A 22,049-nucleotide genomic window follows, 5' to 3' on the forward strand; every position below is an offset into this window, starting at 1 on the left:
GGGGGGGGGGGCGGTGAGGGACTAGGCAGCCTGGGTTCTGTCCTTGCTGATCCATGTACTGGTGATTTGGGACAAGCTCCTTCACCCCTCTGTGCCTTAGTTTGCTCATTGGACGCTGGAGGGCTTCGCGCAATGCCTGGTACAATTGTGTGGGTGCCCGAGACCAGCGAGGTTGCTCAGGGTCTGGAGCATGAGGGAACACCAGCTTAGCAGCCCGCGCCTCCTTCTTGCCCACTTGGGAATCCCAGCCATCCGCACAGATCCCTTTATACAGCCGAGGCCCCTCTCTGGAAGGATGCCCTTGACAGTGGAGCGACCTCGGGCTGTGGAGCCCACCCCTGCTTGCGAGCTGTGCGGCTTGGATGAGTTACTTCACCTCTCTGGGCCTCGGCCCCAGGGATGGGAATACCTCCCTCACCTCCTGGGCACAGGAGGATTAAAGGGGCTGGCAGACGCTGGTGGCCGCCTGGAGTCACTGCCATTCTCTGGCAGCTACTCCTTACTCAGTGGGCCCAGAATTTACTCTCCCGTCCACAAACTGCCCGTTTCTGAGCACCCCCAAACCTGTGAGGCTGCTCTTGCTGCCCAGCCTGAGCAGAGGATGTGGGAGCGGAACATGTAGAAACTCCCTTCCCGTATTCTCTAGAAGCAGGCAACAGTTGCCAAAGACCGTTTGCGTACTTTTCCAATTGCACAAGAGCCCCGCGCACGCTGCTCAGGCCCGTGGCCACCGCTAGAGTGTAGTCAGTAAGGTTCTTCCAGTAAAGGGGTGACCTTGCTGCAGACTGCTTGGGGTTCAGCCAGGGTCAACCCCTTGGGGCCTCCCGTGTCACTTACTGGGAGGAGACCCAGCTAGGCAAGCAGGGCCAGGTGGGAATGAAAAACATGCCCCCTCCGTGAGAGAATCTTTCCTCCGCTGCTGTTCTGTTCTGTGCAAGTTGACGCAGAGCCTGCGGTCTGTCGAGCTCTGTGTTGGAGAGGAGAACAGCGATGCTCCATTGTGCAGACCATCCCCTGCAGGGCTCCTTCAGGCCAGCCTGGGTCTGGGATCTCAGATCTCTAGACCTCCTGACACAGGGAGCCCTGGTTTGCCCTACCCTGGGTCTGGGGTAGGCCCCAGGTGGAGTTACCAGACTTCTCTGGTTCCCGAGTCCCTGTTCTCCTTGCATTTCTCAGACCCAAGCCTTGGACCCTGGTAGACTGGAAGAGCCATTCAGTCTAACCTCCCCCTATAGCCCTTGAATCCCCGAAAGTATTTACTCACACTTCGCTTCCATGCCACTTGCGATGGGGTGTTCATTACCACTCAGACACCCTTTTCCTTCTTCGGACAGCTTTGTTTCATGTTGTGCCCCAATCTGACTCACAGCAAGGCAGCTAGAGAAAATTCTTTCGAATTGAGATATCAGAACACCGAACAGGACCCCCTGGGAGGTAGCGGGCCCTCCCCCTAAGCCCTCCCCCTCTCCCTGGAGGAAAAGAAAGTCAAAGCTGAGCTCTTCCTGGCAAGGATGATAGAAGATGATTATTTCCAGAAAAGGCAGAGGGGACCTCCTTATGGACAGGGGATATTCACAAGGCTTAGGACTGCCTTTTACCCTTGCAGGAGGAAGAAGGGGTGAAGCCTACTCCTCAGCTCTCCTTCCCTCTGCTCTGTGGCCTGCCTCCCGCCCCCCCACCCCCACCCAGAGGGCCTGTGGGAACAGGACTGGGCCCAGTGCCTGCTTCCCTGCCCCCAAGCCCAGCTCTGCCCGAGCAGCTGTCCCATGCAGCTGTCCTGGCCCCAGCTGCCCAGCACTGGCTCCTGTCACCCCACAGGGCCCGAGAGCGGGCTGCTATCATTCCAGGATTGTATGGCTTCAGGGAGGGGGTGAGGGCAGCCTAACTTCCCTCTTCCCCTCCCTGAGTCCTGTCCTGGCCTGGGGTCCCATCAGTGTAGAGAGACGTACCAGTGCGCTCCAGCATGGTTTGCGCTGTTTCAAAAGCACGAGGGTATCACTCGGGATGGCAGTGAAACACTGGCAACAGCCGTGTGTCTAATCATAGAGTATTGATTACATGCTTAGTAATATGTCTGTATCTGGGACTTTAACCCTAGGATCCTTGGGGGGCTCCTGAATGGGTTTAATGGGGCCTCTGAACCCCCAGAAATTATATGTAAAATGCTGCCTATACATGAATTTTCTGGGGGAATCTGACCCTCCAAAATGTGTGATCAACAGTACGGGACCCGATGCAGCACGCGAAGTTACTTTGTGGAGTATTTCACCAGCGTACACAGAGAGTACATTGTCATTGAAAAAAAGCAGGTTACAAATCACTCTATATAGTAAGAGCCCAGTTTTGTTTAAAACCATCTGTGAAACACACATGCTTGCAAGTTTAGCTACTAAAACGATGACAGTTTTTATCTCTGGGGTGAGAGAAACATTTTTTTAATTCGTGTTATTCTGTCGAATGTTCTATTCGTTGGATGTTCGACAATGCATTCTTGTTCCCTCTGTGAGGAGATGGTGGGGCGAGCCCTCGATCCCTTTTCTGAGAGGCTGGAACTCTCCTTCTCCCCCAGCAGCCCCCTGGCCCCAGAGCCGGCTGCAGATCTGTGCCACAGGCCACCGTCTCACTGCCTGGTCACCAGCAGTCACCTGCTAACCTCCCTGCCTCCTGACTTTGACCAGCATCCATCTGGCTATTTCCAAACCCCGAGAGGGTCTTATGTCATTTCCCTCCAGGCCCCGCCGGGTCGAAGGGCCAGTCCAGATGCCCAACTGTCAAACATCAAGCAACCAAGATGGCCTGTAGGCCTACACTTCCCAGCTGTGTGGCTTTGGGCCAGTCATCTAACCTCTCTGGGCCTCGGGGTGCCATAAAATGGGACCTCATGTTAGTACCTCCCTCTGGGATTGCTGTGAGGACATGCTGGGATGATTTGGGGCTGGCGGGTCACTGAGGCCTGTCAGCTTTGTTCCCCTTTCCTCCTGGCCTTGACGTACCTGCCTTCTCTCTTTCTGCCAGGGAGCTCCAGGACCGGCAGGATGGGGTCAGCCTGTATCAAAGTCACCAAATACTTTCTCTTCCTCTTCAACTTGCTCTTCTTTGTAAGTATGACCAGCACTAGCCGACAGCCTCCCACGGAGACTCTTCCTTGGGGCAGCCCAGGCTGAGACCCTCCAGAGACTCCAGGCCAGGGATGGGGGGCAGGGGGTCTGTTGAGGACGGACCATTGCGCATGGAACCGGTTGGGCCCAGCCTGGAAATTGCCTGCATTCCAGCACTGGATGCCTCTTGCAGCGGTCCCCTCTCCTGGAGCACCGAGGTCCAGGCCAGTCAGGGTTGGAGGTGGGCATGGGTGGGGAAGAGCCCCCCGGTGTCCCTTAACTTATCAGCAGGGAGTTCTCTGAAATCTTTCTCGCCCTGGGCTGGTCCCCCGCCCTCCTGCACCCCCTCTGAAGATCTTGCTGTTACTGCCCCCCTCCCTCACATCCACTGTGGGAGATGTACCGACAGCCCCCAGAGGGTGTTCTAGGGAGGCAGGCTTAGGGCCAGAGTGGGGTCACAGTCCCCCTTCCCCAGACCCACCCTGGCAGGCCCTGCCTCAGGTCCCTGAGCCATAGGGCTGCCCAGATGGAAGCCTGGTGCACATCTGGAGCTGGTTTTCCTGGGGCCTCAATTTTCCTCTCAGGCCTGGCACTGACTTACTCCTCTTGCTTAGAGTTGCCAAGATGGTGTGTGTGTGTCTGTGGTTGTGTATGTGAGTGAGAGTATGTGTGTGTGTGTATGAGTGGGTGTGTGATAGGGCAGAGGGGAGAGTGTGATGTGTGTGAGTGTACTTGTGTGTGAATGTATGTGTGTGTGTGATAGGGCAGGGGAGCGTGTGATGTGTGTGAGTGTGCACATGTGTGAATGTGTGTGTGCATGAGTGCATGTGATGGGGTGGGGGGAGAGTGATGTGTGTGTGATGCGTGTGTGGGTGTGCACGAGTGTGTGTGTGATGGGGCGGGGGAAGCATGTGATGTGTGTGTGAGTGTGCACGAGTGTGTGTGTGTGTGTGTGTGATGGGGCAGGGAGAGAGGCCTTCCTGGGCGCAGGGTGGTGCTGGGGGCTGTGTCTCCTTTGTGTTGCTGGTTCACCTTCTACTGTTAAAAAATCAGGCTGAAAAATAGGATGTTCATAATGATCCAATTTTATTTTTAAAAAGTGCGCACATACATGAATATTTTTGAGAGGAGAAGAAAATGCCTCTGAATGTTCATTTTGGGATTCCTGAGAATTTGGATTTTATTCTTTATGCTTTTCTGCATTGTCCAAATTTTCTACAATGGACACGGATTACTGGGGAAAAGGCGTTTTATGTTACAGATTACATAGGATTGCAGACAGCTTGGGAAATAATCATTCTAAATTCTCCTAACTGCACCCCGACACATAGATACAAGCGTGTTCCCGGCACATGGAAACCCGCATGCGCGCAGGCACACACGCATGCGTGTGGACCGCTGGGTGCCGCCTGCCCCTGCCATTGTCCACCTTGGCTCTAGCCCCAGCCTCCTCCTTGAGAATGGTGTTGAGGCTTTGCTGTGGCTCTTGTCCTCCATGGACGGCAGTCCGGGCTGGAAGCTACCTGGGGCAGGGCCCAGGCACCTGGGCTTCCCCAGCTAGATAGTCAGGTCCCTCCTGGCTGGGCCAGGTCTCTAGAAAACAGTTGTCCCTGCAGCTGGAGCCAAGCCTCCCCTGGCAAGTGCTTGGCTCCTGGGCCTCACCCTGGCTGCAAGGGCCAGTTGGCCGGGAGTGGGGAACAGGAGGGTCACAGTGCTGTGCTTCTATCCCCGGGGACCCTAGCGATTGGAGAAGAGGGGTCTGGGAGACAGCCTAGGAGGTAAGGGAGCGGCTTGGAGTCCAGGGGCCCAGACAGCCTGCTCACCCCCTGCAGCGGGAGGGAGGGGGTGGAGATGTCGTGGAGAAAGGAAACAGGGTTGATGGTTTTGGCCAAGGGGTCCCTTATCCTGCTCCTCGCCTGCCCTGTGGAGCCAGAGACTGGAAAAGCTTGTCTCTGGCCAGAGCTTTGGGGGCTGGCGGGAGTCCGCTATTAACTCCCTGTGTGCTGGGGCCCGGGATGGCCCATCAGGATGTGGGGAAGGGTGGGCAGGGACAGGGGGAGCTTTTTATCGCAGGGGGGTGAGGGGAAAGGAGAGACTTTCAGGGACAGTGTACGTTGGTTTGTCCACTCACTCACTCATCACTCCTTCACCAAGTGAGTATTTGACACCTCTGTGTATTCAGACCCTGGTTGTGGGTGCCAGGCGGACACTCGCCAACAGAAGAGCTGCGGTTTCTGGCTGGGCCAGGTTCTGGGGGGGGAGGGGTGGGCTCCAGTCAAGTGCTTATTCAAATGGATGATAAAAGGCAGCTGACCTTGTCGGGATGGTCAGCGAAGCCCCCTGGAGTTAGATTGGAGGGGCGGTGGAAGCAGCAAAAGTCCCGTGGCGGTGGGGGGAGCAGACTGTGGGGCTCTGGGGTGCCGGCCTTCCAGGAAGGATCCTGCTCTCTGTTTTCTGCACATCGGGAAGCGGTTACATGATCAGACTTGCGGTTTGGAAAGTTCGCTCTGGCGGCCGCGTGTGCTCGCATATGCACACATGTACACGTGTACGTCCTTGCCTGCACCCCCCCTGGCCCCAAACTCCCCAGAAAATGGCCTCGTCAGCTTTTCTGAGGTTCACAGAAACCCAGGAGCTGCTGATGCTGTGCTGTTCCGGGAGAAGGACGCTGGTGTGAGGGTCCCGGCTCCTGGCTGAGCCCTGTCGGGAGATTCTGGTGGAGCTGGCGGTGGGGGGGGGGTTCGTGCGGGGGTGCCCCATGGGTCCAGGCTTGGCTCACCAAGAAAGAGGGGGCCACGGTGCCTCGCCCGTTCTGGCTGGCTGCCCGGCTGGGCCTCTTCCTGGCTGGCCCACAGCCTCGGGGCTGGTCAGCCACTCCAGATGGCAGTCTTTGGACGTGAGACCCACAGAGGCACTCCTGGGCTGGTGCTGGGGACTTCCTTGGTGGGTGCTGTGAGCGAGCCGAGGAGCTTAGCCGGGCAGTCCCGGATTTCGCTCTCCTTGGGGTTGTGTTTGCCCAAAGGGGATTTTCTGCCCTGCCCTGTGAGGGCAGGAGATGAGCAGGTCAGGGGCTCTGCCACATGGCTCTGAGGTGCGCAGGAGCAGACCGTGGGCCTGACCCTGGCCATCGGCCAGCTGTGCCGTGAGGTGCAGCTCGGGGAGGGCAGGGCCTCAGGAATCTTTGGGAACCAAACTCCCAGGTTCTGTGAAGTCCCTCTTCATCCCAGCAGGCTGTGTCACCTGAGGCACCCCCACCCAGGGGTGGACCCTTCCCCTCAACGGTGCCTCAGTAGCCTCCCTGTCCCCAGAGACCGGCTCCCCAGGTGAAGGCCCAGGATGGGTCCCAAGTATCCTGTGACTTGTGTGGGCCACAACCTGGTCTGGAATAGTCAGACCTGGCTTGGAGCCCCTGAAGGATGGAATGGGTGACCTTTGGCAAGGTCGGGACCTCTGTGTCCCCATCTGTAACATGAGGACAGTAATAGGGCCCACCTGGCAAGGAGGGAGGAAGGGACAGGTGGCCTGCTGGGAGACATTGGGGAAGAATGGAGGGTCATCAGCAGCTGCTGTTGTCTTTGAGGGGGCCCACACTAGGGGAGGGTGAAAGAGGTCCTCGCTTGGGGATGAGAAACAGCATTGAGATGTGTCCTATCAGGGCTCTGCTCCTTTTTAAGAGGAAAAAATCACAATACCGATCCCGCCTTGATTTAAAAGCATGATATTTTGTTCATCATGGATTCTTTTTTGAAAGATTTTATTTACTTATCAGAGAGAGCACAAAGCAGGAGGAGCGGCAGGCAGAGGGAGAAGCAGGCTGCCCGCTGAGCAGGGAGCCCGATGTGGGACTTGATCTCAGGACCCTGGGATCATGACCTGAACTGAAGGCAGACGCTTAGTAGACTGAGGCACCCAGGCGCCCCTCATCATGGATTTTTTAAATTAATTTTGGTTTTTAAAGAAATCGTTGCTGTAAATTCTTATTTATCTTGGTTACTGAGTTTTTTGGTGTCCCCTTAATTTTTATTTATTTTATTTTTATTTTTTTAAAGATTTTATTTATTTATTTGACAGAGATAGAGACAGCCAGCGAGAGAGGGAACACAGCAGGGGGAGTGGGAGAGGAAGAAGCAGGCTCATAGCGGAAGAGCCTGATGTGGGGCTCGATCCCACAACGCCGGGATCACGCCCTGAGCCGAAGGCAGACGCTTAACCGCTGTGCCACCCAGGCGCCCCTGGTGTCCCCTTAATTTTTAAACCCAAGGCAAGGGCCCTGTTTGCCTGGCTCTGGGCCTCGCTCTGGCTTTAATGACTGTAGAGCGAGGCTGCTCGAGGCCCTGGGGCTGGGGTGCTCACCCCACGCTGAGGGCTTTATCAGCAGCTGCTCACTTGCAGAGTAGGCGATGATGGCTGAGGTGGGAACCCAGGGCCTGTGATAGAGGTGGGTGGTGACATGCTAGGACTCTGAAAGTGGCTTGTTCCTCAGGTGGGCTCAGGCCAGGCCCTGGCTGGCTTGGTGGGCTCTGGATCTTGGCTGCGTTCCAGCTGGGGAGATAGGCTCAGGCTGTGGGCCTTGCAGATTAGGGGAGGGGCAGGGAAGCAGGGAAACCCTGGGCCTACCCCAGCCACTTGTCCCACATCGGCCTTTCTGTCCCTGCTTTTCCAGTGGGTTTGTGAGCGGATTCATTTCCTGAGCACTTAGCACCTGTACTATAGGCCCCCTCCAACCCAGCCCTGCCCTCAGGGAGCTCGCAGTCCAGCCAGATAGAGAGACACACACCCAGCACGTTAAAGCCAGCAGGAATGGCTATGAAGAAGGGTCCAAGGGCGGTTGCCAGAGTAGGGGTCCCTTAGTCTGCCTGGGGGAGTCAGAAGGGCTCCTGTGGAAGGTGGCCTCGGGGCTTAGCTCTGAAGGGCAAGTGGGCTCTGATGTTCACGTCCATGCAGGGTTTCCCCTAGAGCTCGTTCGGGATGTCCCCAGCCCCTGAGCTGGGCTGGAGTGGAGGGGGATGAGCATGGGAGAGGGCCAGGATGTAAAGTCGGAGGGTACCCCTGGGAAAAGGCTGCACCCCTCAAATCTAACTGGCTTGGTTTGACCACGTATGGGCGTGGGGTAGGGGAGATGAGAGGCGGAAGGGACTCCTCACACATGGCCCTGCTGTCTGGATGGCTGGGGTGCACCAGGACATGGGGTGTGGGGCCTGAGGATGGAGGTGGTATGCCCCCCACCCCTGGGTCCTCCTGGCCTGGCTGCAGGGGCAGCTGGGCAGGACCCCCTCCATCCCCCATTGACTGTGCCTTCTCTTTGCAGATCCTGGGCGCCGTGATCCTGGGTTTCGGGGTGTGGATCCTGGCGGACAGGAGCAGTTTCATCTCTGTGCTACGTAAGGGTCTCTCTGATCCCCCTGTCCGGCTGGCTCTGGGGCGGTGGGCCAGGGCGGCAGGCAGGGCTGTTCCAGGAGAACTTGAGCCGCAAAGCGGGTCACTTTTCCCGCTGCCTTCAGGGCCTCGCCCAGGTCCTGCGCTGACCACACTGCCCCGGGCCGCCTCTGCAGGGGTTTTCGGGAGGAATTTTCTCTCCCTCCCCACACAAAGCTGCTGTTGTCTGGAGAACACTGGGGTTGAGGGAGGCTTGCTCTCCCAGGCCGGCCCCTTTCCCTCAGCCCTGACCTTGAGAGAAAGCCTCTTACAGTCTCTGTCTCTCCATTCGCCAGCTCAGCAAGACGCGGGCCACAGTCCGGCCCCGGTCAGTGCAGAGAAATGTAGGAAAGGCTGGGAAAGACGGATTGTCAGGAGCCGATGACGTGCCCGCTCGGCGCCTGGTGCCTGCTGGATTCGTCGGGCCTCTGGACTGAGGAGGACACCAGCAGGGCATCCGTGGGCTGTGCTCATGATGGGGCAGGCACGGGGCCAAGCGTTTTGTACACAAAAATTGCCTTAATCCCTCGATAGCCCCATGAGGTGTAGGAACTATTCTAGTCCTGCCGTACAAATGAAGTGAGGCTCAGAGAAGTGATGTCCCTCGCTCACATTCACGGTGATAGGTGGGAGACCTGAAACCCCAGGGCTTTGGTCCTAAATGCTGCCCCTGGTAGGGGCAACCACAGCATGGAAGCCCCTTCTCTCACTTTTGAAGCAGGAGGAAAGAAGCCCAAGGCACTCCTGCACAGATGGTAAGATGCCTTCAGGTCTACTCACAGCCTCCTCCAGGAAGCCTGCCAGGCTTGCTGCCCTGATCTCACGGAGGCCCTGAGGTGGAAGGGAGGCACAGCCGAGGGTCCCAAGTAGCACAGTGATGACACTCCCCTCCGCGAGTGCGTCCTTGGCTCACTTCCCTCCCAGCTGCTGCTGAGGCCGCAGGTTTGGACTCAGGCCCAGGACAGCTGCTTGATTTGAATAAAGCGGAACCAGGCTAGGATGGGTGATGGAGAGGCCACACCTGTCACTGTGGCCCCAGGGGGCTAGGCCTCCCCGCAGTCTTGAAAGGAAGCAAGGATGATCCACCTTCCAGCCACATCCGATGCAGCCTGAGGCTGTTGGCCCCGCCTCCTGCTGGGCGGTGCAGACCCTAGCCCGGAGTGGGGGTACTGTAGGCTGCCCCCAGCCCAACGGGATGCCCACGCTCCCCACGCCTTCCCAACGGGGGACACATCCTCCTCTGCCAGATGAGGCCCGGGCTCCCCGCTGCCTGGCCGGGGCCCACACCCAGCAGGCACCACACCAGGGGGCAAAGTCTCAAGGCTCAGCTCGCCCACTGCCTCTCTGTCCTTTGCACCTTGCCCCAGGCCCCAGGAACCTCTGCCTGCCCCTCCCGCCTCCTCCCTGTTCAGATCGCAGACTCTTGAGCTGCCAGAAGGCAGAGGTCCCCTAGATGCGCCCAGAATGTTCTCACAAATACAAGGGCTCCAGGCCCACCCCAAGGGATCTGACTCCACTGGTGTGGGCCTGGAGCACTGTGGTTTTTAAAAAGCTCCCCGGGTGGTTCCGCAGGCAGCCAGGGTTCAGAAGCACCGATCTAGCAGAGGAAAAGGACTTGCTAAGAATCACAGAGCAAGTGAAGGGTCAGGGCTGGGACCAGGGTCAGGGCTCCTGACCTACTATGTACGTTCCAGGTCCATGGGGCAAGGTGTTGCTGTCCTCATATCACAGTGCAGGAAACTGAAGCACAGAAAGGGGAGTTCACTGGTCTCAGGACACACAGCCAGGAGGTGGAGCTGGGCCGTGAACGGGTGGCATGGCTCCTGAGCCCTCATCCCCGGTGCCCCTGAACTGCAGGGTTTCACACTCGCCACGCAGCCCTGCCTTAACCAGAGTGAGCAAGCGCCGTGGTCAGGAGCGTGGCTGCCACGGTTCAAATCCTGGCTCCTCTAGCTCCTAGCTGGGTGATCGTGGGCAAGTTACTTCACCTCTCTGTGCCTCTTCTTCTGGAAAATGGGGATAATAATAGAATATATCTCATAAGGTTGTTTTGTGAAATGAAATGAGTTAATATATGAAAAGCATTTAGAACAGCTCCTAGTAAACAATCAACCCTACAGAAGTGTTGACGCTGATAATAACATCTTTAAGAAGTAGGATTTAGTTGCATTCTACAGAGAAAGAAATAGAGGCCAGAGGATGGCTTGCCCAGGCTCAGAACCCGTTCGCCACAGAGCTGGGATGCGAACCCCTTTCTTGTTGCCTCCGGTCCCTTTCATTTGGGGCCAGCTCACTGGTACCTGCCAGGTCCGGGAAGACCCAGATGCTTCTGCCATGCACAGTGGAGGGCCACCCCAGCATGTCCATTGTCCCCTTCCTAAGGTTGCTCAGATCGGGGCCGGCCTGAGACCCCCAGTGCGGTCAGGGCCTGGTGTCCACTAGATGTTCTGAGAAGCCAAGACCCCGCAGCTGGGCTGGCCTCCTGGGGGAGAAGCTGAGTTGGGGGTGTCTCAGTCCTAGGTCTTGCCTGCTGGGCACCTGGGTGGCATCTTAGCCTGGCCAGGCGTCAGAGCTCTTAGGGACAAATCAGGGTGTAAATCCACCCTCATGGGCCTGCTGTGGAAATGAAGCAGATGATTCAGATAAAGGGCCTTGTTCCGGCGGGCACACAGTGGATTCTAGGCTGTGCCAAATTTCTTTTCTCTGGGAGTTGTCCCTGGGAGGAACCCAAACCCAGGAAGCTTAGAAAAAGTGGCATTGGATGGCCTCCTCCTGACTATGCTGATTGCTGAGAGCAGGGTGCTGAGGGCTTCGAATGAAAATGAGGGCTCAGTGCCAGGAGCTCCCCTCACCCCAGCAGGGGCACTGCCTCCCTCCCTCCCCAGCCTGCCTGGGGGCTCCTGTGAGGAGCTGGGCAGAGGCAGCTCTGCCCTGGCACCCTTGAGAGAAGGGTGGGCTGACCAGGGTTCTTCCTGAGCTCCAGAACATTTCTGTTTGTGACCAGGAAGTGGAGCTGAATCAGGCCCTCCTATCCACCCATCCTTCAGCTTTGTAGTTATTGCACTAAGGCCCTAGGGGGCTGGGGTGGGGATCTCAGCTTCTCCGAGGCCCCCTAAGGAGCCGGCCTGCGTCCTCCCTGCTGACGGCCGCATGTGCCAGCCCTGGCCTTGCCCTCCTTAGGAGAGCACATTAAAATTGCACATTCCAGGTTGTCTCCCAGGAATGTCTGTCCAGTTGTGACAGACCTAGGAATCTACATCCCTGAGAGGTTCCCCTGATCCGCTAATGCCCTCCAGGCTGCTCTCCAGCTTTCTGGAAACATCCTGCCCCAGGTGCCTCCCTGAGAGCGCAGGGGCTGTGGTAGGAGGAGTCTGCCGCCCCCTGCCAGGGGGAGGCACATCTCTCCTGGCCTTTCTGGCATATGACAGCCTCTGGGTTGAGGGCATCTGGAGGTGGGCGTGAGCTGTGCCCTGTTGGCAGGTGATATGCTGGGCTTCTGGGGACATGCTGGTCAAGTGCTCTGACGGAACCCTGACCTCCACCCACCGGGGCGGGCTCTGTCTGCCCGCGGCCCTAAAGAGGGTCTCTTGCCATCAGGCGCCTCTCTCTACGCCTCAAGCGTCTCCTCTGTCGGACTCACACTGGCCCATTCTGTCTCGCCTTCTTCAAATACATCAGGCTCGCTCCTTCCTCCTTGCTGTTCCCCCCCTTCCCTGAACGCCTTCGCCTCACAGATCTTCACTAGGCTGCTCCTGCATTTGTGTCTCCGCTCAAATGGCACCTGCCCAGACCAGCCCACACCTTCCCCAACCACCCAACCCACTCCCTGTGCCATGGTTGTCTCCCCGAGCTGGCCTCAGTGTCCCTGTGGCTCTCTCCACAACCAGGACATCTGTGCTGTGTGTCACTGTCCCCACGCCCCACCCCACTGAATGGCAGCTCCTTGCTGTGGGGACCTCAGCAGTCTGACTCCTGTCTCCCCGTATCCTAGCACAGCGTCTGGTGGGGGCTGACCCCAGCGCTCCGACTCCAGGGGGACCAGCACTAGACCTTCGAGCCTCACCCCTGATGGTGTGCTTAATGAGGGTGAGACAGCCGGACCAAACTGAATGCCCATCTTTCCATCCCCAGAGACCTCCTCCAGCTCGCTCAAGGTGGGGGCCTGCGTCTTCATCGGCGTGGGCGCTGTCACCATGTTCATGGGCTTCCTGGGCTGCATCGGTGCCATCAAGGAGGTCCGCTGCCTGCTGGGGCTGGTGAGTGTCGCTGTCCAGCCAAGTGGGGCCTGCGTGCCACCCTGGTCCCGACCGTGGGAGCTCGTGCAGAGGTGGGGAGTGGGTGCACCCAGGGGGGCATGAGGCTGACTCCGTGCTGCTCTGTGTCCCCAGTACTTTGCCTTCCTCCTCCTGATCCTCATCGTCCAGGTGGCCGCTGGAGTCCTCTTCTATTTCAACATGGGCAAGGTAAGCATCCCCCTGGCCCCCGGCTGGGCTGGGCTGGGCTGGCCCTGCAGGGGGGTTGGCTCTGGGGCTAGGGGAGAGACTGGGGCCTCTCTGCTGTTACAGACAGACCCAGGAGGTGCCTGGCAGCCTCCTAGGCCTCTGGTCCCTGCGATCTCCTAGGGAGATGTGAGGGGGGCAGCGTCTTGTGCAGAATCACCATGGGCCTGAACGCAGCTCTACCCCAGCACCTTGTAGCTGTGGGGCGGTGGGCAAGCCACTTGCCTCTCTGGGCCTGTTTCACCTTCTGCAAATGGAGGACAATAATAAATTTAACTTCCAAGGTTCTGGCGAGGATTCAGGGAGATTACCTTAGTAAAACACAGCCCAGTGCTTGGCACGGTAAGTGCCCAATAAATGTTGTGGTTCTTGTTTTTATTTAAGCACTTCAGCAAGTATTAAATCCATGCCACTCATCCCCAGATGAGGCCCAGGGAGGAGGCTGTCAATAAAAATTTAGTTTTGCGTCACAGGGAAGGCACTCAGCTTTAAGGAATAGAAAATCAGGCTGACTATGGCTTAAATTCTAAAGACATTTGCTGTTGACTTAACCAGAAGTCAGGCTGGAATCAGAGACCATGCTTCTGGCCGTCTGTTCAGCATCCTCACCATGTCACTCACTGTATCACACCAGTCACCTTATGGTCACAAGAAGGCTGCCACAGCACCATCTGTGCTGCTGTAGCCAGAAGAAAGGGAAGCGGGCAGTGCCAGCCCCGGCCATCTCTTTGATCAGAAAAGGAAGTCCTCCAACAGTTTTCCCCAGACTGCGGCACCCCTGGTTTCAAGGGGACTCTAGAGACACAGTCACAAGGGAGAAAAGAAGCTGGGAGAAGTCACAAGGGAGAAGAGAAGCTGTTGGGTGAGGCAGTTATTGTGACTGTCAAAGTCAGCACTTACAGAGCACCTCCTGTGTGCACAGGGTATCTTCTAGAAGCTTTACGCACATTGTCTCATCCTTACGGCAGCCGTGCATTGTGTTATGTTGACAGACAGGAAGACAGGTGTTCGGAGAGGTGGAGAACAATATCATCAGTAATACAGGAGCTAGAACCCCCAACATCCCTGCGGTTGGTTGAGCACACACCGTGTACTACTGAGTTCCATGCTGACCACTTTACTTTCATTCTTTCACTGATGCTTCCCGAGCCTTCCCTCTCAGGGTAGCGTGAGAATCCCCATCCGGCAGGTGAGGGGCAAGGGCACCCAGCCAGCCAGTGGCTGGGCCAGGTGAGGGCCCAGAGCTCACCCCAGACCCACTACACATGGCCCATGACTCAGCTGCCCCCGGGGGCCCCGCCTTCCTCCGGCGTGATATTTCTTACCAACCGACTGGGGAGGCAGCGCTGCTGGCTAGTGGGCTCCTGCATTTGACCACTCGAAGGTCCAGTTGCCTCAGGTCACTCTTCGAAGGAAGGTGAGAAGACATTACACCAACATCAACAACTGACACTTCGCGGAGCCTAGAACCACCAGCCACTGCGGTGTGCAGACTGTGCTCACTTAGTTTTCCTCACTGCGGCCCTGTGAGGTCATGCGTATGATAGCCTCATTTTCAGATGTGGAAGCCAAAGCACAGAAATGAGGTGCCTTGACCAAAGGTCACACAGCTAGTGAGCAGCAGAGCCAGGATTTGAACGCAGGCAGCCCCAGGCTCATATTGGTGAAATTTTCATTGCAGTGGTTCCGACCTGAGTCTACTTTCTTTCTTTATAATCCACACCCAGCCTGTTTCCCAGGAGAAGTAGAGCTGAGTTCCAACACAGGCACAGGGTAACTAAAATCAAAACAAGAGAGATTGGATTGTACACTGGAAAAGCAATGTCCTTGAAGCCAGGGCACTAGAACAGTAGCTGAGGGCTAACTTGAATACTGAGCTTCCTGGCAGCCAAGGCAAAAAGGGGAAATAGTGGTTTCAGCAGACAAAAGGAAGCTCTCTTGGCTGTCGTACAGGAAGGAGTGTTTAAAGGAGGGAAACTCTTTTCCCAGTGAGAGGACTGTGAGATCCGTTCTTTATTTCTGCCCTGTGATGCCTGGGGCTTCTCTGGGACCCGTCAGTGGTAAAGTATAATCAGGGCAGATAAGAACTGGGCCTGATGACCCGGTTTCCATGACTCAGAAGCTGGTGACTCTGCAGGGGTCCTGAGTGGTCCCCCTTCCCCCCGTCTGTGTTTCCCCATTTCACAGTGATAAAGATGGCGCCCGTCTGTTGGATGCCAAGCACATGCCAGGAACTGATCTAGTGACTTGATACACATTTCAGTGTTACAAGCACTTTCCAGTTTAAGAAACTGAGGCCGAGAACAAACAGCAAAATGACTTTTGGCCACAGCCACACATAGCTCGGATGCGTCGGAGTGGAGATTTCCATCCCGATCCCTCTGACCCAGGGCCCATGCCTCCCTCTGCAGCACGCTGCCTCCCTGCGGGCTGGTATCATCTCTGCTTGGCTGCCGACCAGCAGCTATGCCTCAGAGGCGTCCCACAGCCCCAGAGCAAGGCTTGTTTGGAGCATCAGGACTCCTGACTCTGGTCCAGACTGTCTTATCCCACGGTTCCCTCCTCTGCCTCCAGCTCCACCTCCCCACCAGGCTCCATACCTCATGCCCCCTGGTCCCGGCCCACCTCCCCTTGGCCCACCTCTCACAAGGCAGAGGGACATTTCCGGGCTCTGCTGGGGAAGTTCTGGCAGCACTCTCACCCCTGAGTTAGAATGAATGATTTATTTTTTCTTTCCCAGCACATTGTAAATCCCGGTGGAAGACTAAACATGTCCTTGATGATGTTTATTCCTGAAGATGAGGCCCAGCTGGGGAGGTGGGCCTTGTTGAGCCTGGAGGAAGAGGCCTTCTAAAGGCAGTGGGCCATCCTTTCCCTCACTCTCCAGGCCCCCTGGACAGGTGGGAGGGACCGAGCCACTGGGGTTCCCCCGGTCCCTGCCCGAAGTGGTCTCCGGGATGCCATTGGTCCTTCCTGCCCCGAGTTCCCAGCAGCCGCTGTTCCCAGGGCAGCAACAGGGGAGGCTGGGGGCCTTGGGCAAGGCACGTGGCCTCTCAGACCCGGGGTTCTGTGTCTATAAATTGAGGGGAAAGCTGCTGGGCCCCCACTTCCAGGCAGAGTTGAAGTGAGCACAGACTGCAACACTTTTATAAGACAGAATGAGGGCCAAGGCCTCAACTCCGGAACCTAACTGCCCGTGTTTGAGTCGCTCCTCTGAGGCCCTCGGCAAGTTACTGGGCCTCTCTGTGCTCCACTGGCCTCACCGGTCAAATGGCAGTAATCCTGCAGGTCCACGCACCTTGGCTGCATTCTGAAATCCAAGAACCACTCTGAAAAGCAGAAATGCCCTTTGCAGCTCATTCGGTGGCAAAATCAAACCCACACAGAAGCCAGGCTATTTATGGCCTCTGTGTACCCCATTTAGGGGGCCCTTGGAATTATGAATGGGAGAGACTGCGGGGTGTGACCTGGACCCCAATCCCTTTCTAAATTTGGAACGTTGCTCAGCGCCAGAGCACGCTGGCCCTAAGGCTGGCTCCTAGCGCCATGCTGCGGATTTAAGAGCATCGCCTGTGGGAAGGGTCTCGGGTGGCTCCTGGCCCGGAGTAGATATTTGCTGGCCTCATTGCAAGGGGTCACCGTGCTGGTCACCATCATTAACTTCATTAATGCTTAGTAAGGGCTTAGTAAATGGCCTGGGGGCTGAGCGCTCAGAGGGGAAGGGGCTCGAGTGGGCTGGGTGGGCGCTGGGGGTTGGGAGTGGTGACAGTGGCCAAGTCACACTGCTGTGTGCCCCTGGGAAAGGCTGGTCAGGAGCTGTGATGCCCTTCCCCCTCTTTGTCTTTCCTACCTAAGAAGCTAAGAATAGCCAGTGTGCACGCACCCTGACGCCCTAACGCCCTAACGTACATGTGGTAAGACAGTTCCCCTAGGACAATGCCGTTCTGTGAGATGGCTGCTCCCTGTGATGGAAACTTCCTGATCCCCTGGCCCAGGGTTGCTACCAGCCTTGGGGGTGGGCAGCTGGAGCCAGGACAGAGAGAGGTGACCTTTGTCTTCGCTTTTGGGAAGGGGGAGAAGGCGTCCAGGCGGTCCTTCTGGAAGGGGATCATGGAGAGCAATGGGATGGAGATTCTTTTTTATTTTTAAGATTTTATTTATTTATTTATTTATTTATTTATTTATTTATTTATTTATTTATTTATTTATTTATGTGAGAGAGCGCATGCCGGCACCAGCAGGGGGAGCGGCAGGGGGGGAGGCAGAGGGAGAGGTAGAAGCAGGGTCCTGCCTGAGCAGGGAGCCCGATGTGGGGCTCGAACCCAGGACCCTTTGATCATGACCTGAGCTGAAGGCAAATGCTTAACCGACTGAGCCACTCAGGCGCCTTGGGATGAAGATTCTTAAGGCGCTGGGTGCTGGGTGCCTGTGTGGTTCCGTGGCTCTGTGGCATTGGAGGGTGGTGCCTGACTCAGACCCCGCCTTCAAGGAGCTTACTGGAGCCTGGGGAGTTCTGGGGTAGCTGGTTATGTACTTTGCAGGTGCTTTCAGGAATGACTCAGGTGATGATGAGGAGTAAACACACACCCCCTGCATCCGCCATTGCCAAGGTCCCTCATTTCCTATCGGGATCCCAGGCTGAAGCCTTAGCCCCGCGGTATCTGCCTTCTGGCAGCGCACTTGGCAGCATACCCTATGGGACCCCTGGAGAGGACAGGAAGATGTGGGTCCATTTTGTTGCGTGGGGGGGGCGCCTCGTTCTTGAGGGTGGTTTGATGCATGAGAGTAAAGAGTGCGGAGGGAGTCCTGGACACCACCCCGAGGAGCGGGCAGAGGAGCCGGAGAGGAGGGGGAGAAGGGAGACGCGGTCTGGTCTGTATTATCCGAATGGTTTGTCCTGGGAGACAGCGATCTGATTTGTCCTGTATGGTCCCAACCGGCGGCTTGGGGTGGGAGTGGAGAACTCACACTAATGGGTAGAAGTCACTTGAGCTCAGCTTAAAATGAACTGCTTGTAGCAAGAGCCTCCCCAGCCCTGCAGTGCGCCAGTCGGTGGGGTCCTGAGTGCCCCATACAGGGAGCATTTAAGCAGAGCCCGGGAATATACGGGAAGGGCACTTACATTTGGACGATAGGCTAGATTCAGAGGTCTCTTCTAATCCTGCCTCTGTGTGAGAAGTCGCACTGCAAGGTGAAATGAAAGCACGGCATTGTGGCAGTGGGGAGCCACCCCAGAGGACTGGGATCTGGGGTCAGGTGGAGACAGCAGGGCGTTGGCTGTGGTTGAGATCGCGGGCTTCTGGGGCTGCACACATCAGGGTTACAGTCCTGTCTCTGCTGCTTGCTCGCTGTGATCTTGGGAAGTCGTGCCGACTCTCTGAACCTGTTTTTTCTTCTGGGAAATGGTCAGGATGGTACTGGGCAGTGTTCCAGGGCTGGTCTCCTAGGCGTGTGACCTGAGCGGTTGGTTACACAGGGCCCTCCACTTCAAGGGGTCCGTGCTTGGTTTATACTCTGATGCCACTGTGTTGAAATTCTTTATCATTTTTAAGCAAGGGACCCTGCATTTGCATTTTGCCCTGGGCTGTAGTTATGCCGCTGGTCCTGGGAAGGACTCTTTTTTTGTTGTTGTTGTTGTTGTTTAAATCCTGGGCGGGACTCTTCCTTTCATAGATAGTAACACAGTTGGCCAGACTTGGCAGGAGGTTCGGCTGGATCCAGATATCTGCAGGCTGCCAGCAGGACTCTGTCCCTCTCCGGCCCTTGCTCCGGCTCCCCTCCGTCGGCTCCCTTCTCAGGCAGGCAGTCCCCAGCAGAGCCTGCGGTGGCCACCAGCAGCCTAGGCCCTCATCCCGCCCGATGAGCGGAGAGAGAAGGTTACCTTGGGTGACATGCCCAGGGTGGGGAAGGTGCCCTGTGGCAGCCTGGGACTTGCCCGTGGCAGTGAGGGGGCAGGGCTTCCCCGGCTCCTGGAGGGATTGAGCAGTGGTTACCCCTAAGGAAAGGAAGTGCTGTTTCAAGAAGGGAGAATCCGGTGCAGAGCAGGCAGAAACCGCAGAGGCGGCCCCTGCAGGGATGAAGTGAGAGAGTGGGCATCTTCCCCCTTCCCCTCCCTGCTCTTTCTTGTCTCAGGAACTACCTGGTCACCAGGGTGACCTCCCCGAGCTCCCAACATGGCCTCCTGGGCCTTGGGCTCCCAAGGCATCAGCTCGGAGCTGAACCAGCCCCCGCAGCCGTGGTCCCTGTGGCCCGGCGAGGGCTCTCAGCTACCTTCTGGGCTGCAGGGTGATGTGGTGTTTCCATGGAAACCACCCAGCCTCAGTGGAAACCACCCGGCTTCCATCTCTTTTCTCATTTCAGGGGGCCTGAAATAGGGAAGTCTGGGCTGCTGTGGCAACCACGCTGGGGTATAAATAGAGACGAGGTCCGCGGGGGAGGGCAGGTAGGACAGCTGTGGGAGAGGCAGCCCTCCATGCAAATGCCTCTGGGGATCCCCCCTCCTTTCCACGCTTCGGAGATCATCCACCCACTGCAGAGAAGAGGTGGAGCAGAGATGGTCAGGCCAGAGAGACCCAAGACCCACGGGAGCCAGCGCCAGGTGTATGACGGGGCGAGCCGCTGAGCTCCTCCGGGCCCTCCTTAACACTGCTCTGACCTTCAAGCTGGGGCCATGTGGGCCCACTGCTGACAGAGCTTCATGGGTCAAAACTTGGGTTCTGGGTCCAAATCCCAGCTCTTCACGTGTTGGCTGTGTGACCTCGGCCAAGTTAATCAACCTCTCTGGGCCTCATTTGAGGGAACGAGGTAAACCCCTAGGCCCGAGGTCTGCTCTGAGGATTAAAATGAATTAATGCACGAAAAGTGCTTAGCACGGCTGGTACCTAACACGTGTGTGATAAAACTGAGCCCCTGTTACTGTGATAGTTACCCATAGGAAAGCTTTGTAAATCGTAAAGCTCTGTGTGAGTAAAACAAAAAGTACCACACTCGGGGTTCTGTCAAGAGGGAGAGGGGGCAGAGAGCAGTCCTGGGGCGGGGGGCTGCTTTCCCAGGGCTAGTGCAGGGAGGGGGCAAGGAGCCCTGCGGGTCCATCCGGAGGATGTGGGTTCTCTTGAGCGCTGCGGTCGTGAGCTGCCTGTGGGAAGCTGGCGGAAACCCGCTCACTGCATTGCACGCTGGGCTTTGAAAACCCCTGCCTGGAAGTACCTGTCCTATATCCTAATTCCCCTTTCCCCAGAACCGAGGGGCAGGTTTGTGGCCGTCCCCTCTGTGCCCTGGCCCCTCGCCCTGGCCTTCTGTGGTGACAGCAGGTGGCTGTGACTGGCTTCTTCATGCTGCCGCACCAGGAAGGCCCCTGAACAAGGTGCACGGGAGAGGCCAGGCGGGGCCAGGCTGGCGCTGGCTCTCGGGGGGCCCCCTTGCTCCCACCTGGGGGTGCGGGGCCCTGCTCTCAGTTCTCAAGGCTGGTTTCGGGTTTGCCTTCCTTCGCACAGCTGACTTGTTCCTGAAAAGCTGCCGTAGTGAGATCCTCGGTTGAGAGCCCCACTGAGGGGGCCTTTGGGGCCAAATCCTTTTGTTCCCTGCACCCCTCATCTGCCTTCTTTGTAAATCATTGTTTTCTTGGTGGGGTTAGGGAAAAGTGGGTGCTTCTCTCCCTCACCGAGGGATTCTGAGTTCCCAACACAGTCAGGATTTGGATTTTGTGGGGCCTCGGGGCAGGCGGGAGGATTAATCGGGAGAGTACGTGAGTACTGCCCTGGTGTGTGGCGTATTGCGGTGACCGTACACACATTCACTGTTCAAGTACAGCACACGTCTGCCCTGGCCGGGCTTCACCAGGTACGGTCCTTGCTCCTGTGGATCTGACGTTCTAGTGAAGGGGAGAGAGAGTAAATCCTGAAAACGAATGAGCATGTAATGACAGCGGCGAAGGAAAAGATAGCATGCCTACCCTTGCAGGTTGAGGAGGGCCTGGGAGGGGGTGGTGGAGGGGATAGAGAAGGGAGGTATTCTGTAGGGTGGTCCAGGAAGGCCTTTCTGAGGAGGTGACATTTAAGCAGAGCCCTGAAGCAAGTGGAGGAGTGAGCCGTGCTAATATTTGGGGGAAGAGGATAACAAGTGATGGGGAAAGTAAGTGCAAAGGCCCTGAGGCAGGAGTGTGCCTGGCAGAAAGACAGCAAGGGAGACCTGTGTAATGGAAGCAGAAGAAGCAAAAACAGAGAAAATGAGGTTTGGGAAGAGCAGGGGCCAAACAATGTGGGGCCTTATGGGCCATTGACAGGATGCTGGCATTCTTCCTGAGAGGGATGAGAGGCCACCGGAGGGTTTGCAGCAGTGACAGGCAAAGATTCCCATCAAAAGGGTTCCCCGGGCCCCAAATAGACTACAGCGCAGGAGTGGTTGGCCCTGGCTGCCCCGGGCTTAGTGTGGTGGCCAGCGGGGGGCGGGCACCCTAGAAGCACTAGGAGAGTAGTTGGCATGGACAGTGAAATGCTTTTGAGCATGTCGCCAGGGTGGGGGCAGGTGAGGAGAGAGGCTGTTTAAGGAGATGTGACCAAAGGTGATGCATAGGTTTCAGGAAGTCTGACCTTGACCATTGTCCCCCCCGGCAGCTAAAGCAGGAGATGGGCAACATTGTGGCCGAGCTCATTCGGGACTACAAGGACAGTCATGAGGACAGACTGCAGGAGGCCTGGGACTACGTGCAGGCTCAGGTAAGGCGGCGGTGGCAGGGCGGGGTGGCGTGACGGTCCTGGCCTAATGTGTCTGGGTCTGGCCGTCCGTGTGCCTCACAGAATACGCCGGTGAGTTTGTATGTGAGTGTGTATCTGTCGGGGGCAGGGGCCTCTGAGCAGTCCCCGTGCCTGGCGCCCCAGCTACCACCACAGTCCCTCGCTCAGGGGCCAGGGTCTTGGAGGCGCCCGTGGCTCACAGAGCTCCAGTCTGTGGGAGGGAGAGGGCCCTCCTCTCAAGCCAGGCTGGGGTGTGTCGGGAGTGCGTCCTGGGGGTTGAGGAACGAGGTGCCAGGGCTGACATG

General features: G+C 57.2%; 1 protein-coding gene across 1 annotated transcript in view; it reads left to right on the top strand.

The window, feature by feature from the left end:
- Window positions 1–22,049, top strand: part of CD82 (CD82 molecule) — a 52,114-nt gene that overhangs the window by 25,111 nt on the left and 4,954 nt on the right. The window contains exons 2-6 of the mRNA XM_008701049.2: window positions 3,016–3,098; window positions 8,407–8,479; window positions 12,645–12,769; window positions 12,902–12,976; window positions 21,625–21,726. Of these exons, the coding sequence (XP_008699271.1) occupies window positions 3,036–3,098; window positions 8,407–8,479; window positions 12,645–12,769; window positions 12,902–12,976; window positions 21,625–21,726 (438 nt within the window). The 5' untranslated portion in view covers window positions 3,016–3,035. The remainder of the gene's footprint in view (window positions 1–3,015; window positions 3,099–8,406; window positions 8,480–12,644; window positions 12,770–12,901; window positions 12,977–21,624; window positions 21,727–22,049) is intronic.

Source organism: Ursus maritimus, unplaced genomic scaffold (genome assembly GCF_017311325.1).
Source record: "Ursus maritimus isolate PB19 unplaced genomic scaffold, ASM1731132v1 scaffold_23, whole genome shotgun sequence".
In the NCBI taxonomy this organism is placed as follows: domain Eukaryota; kingdom Metazoa; phylum Chordata; class Mammalia; order Carnivora; family Ursidae; genus Ursus; species Ursus maritimus.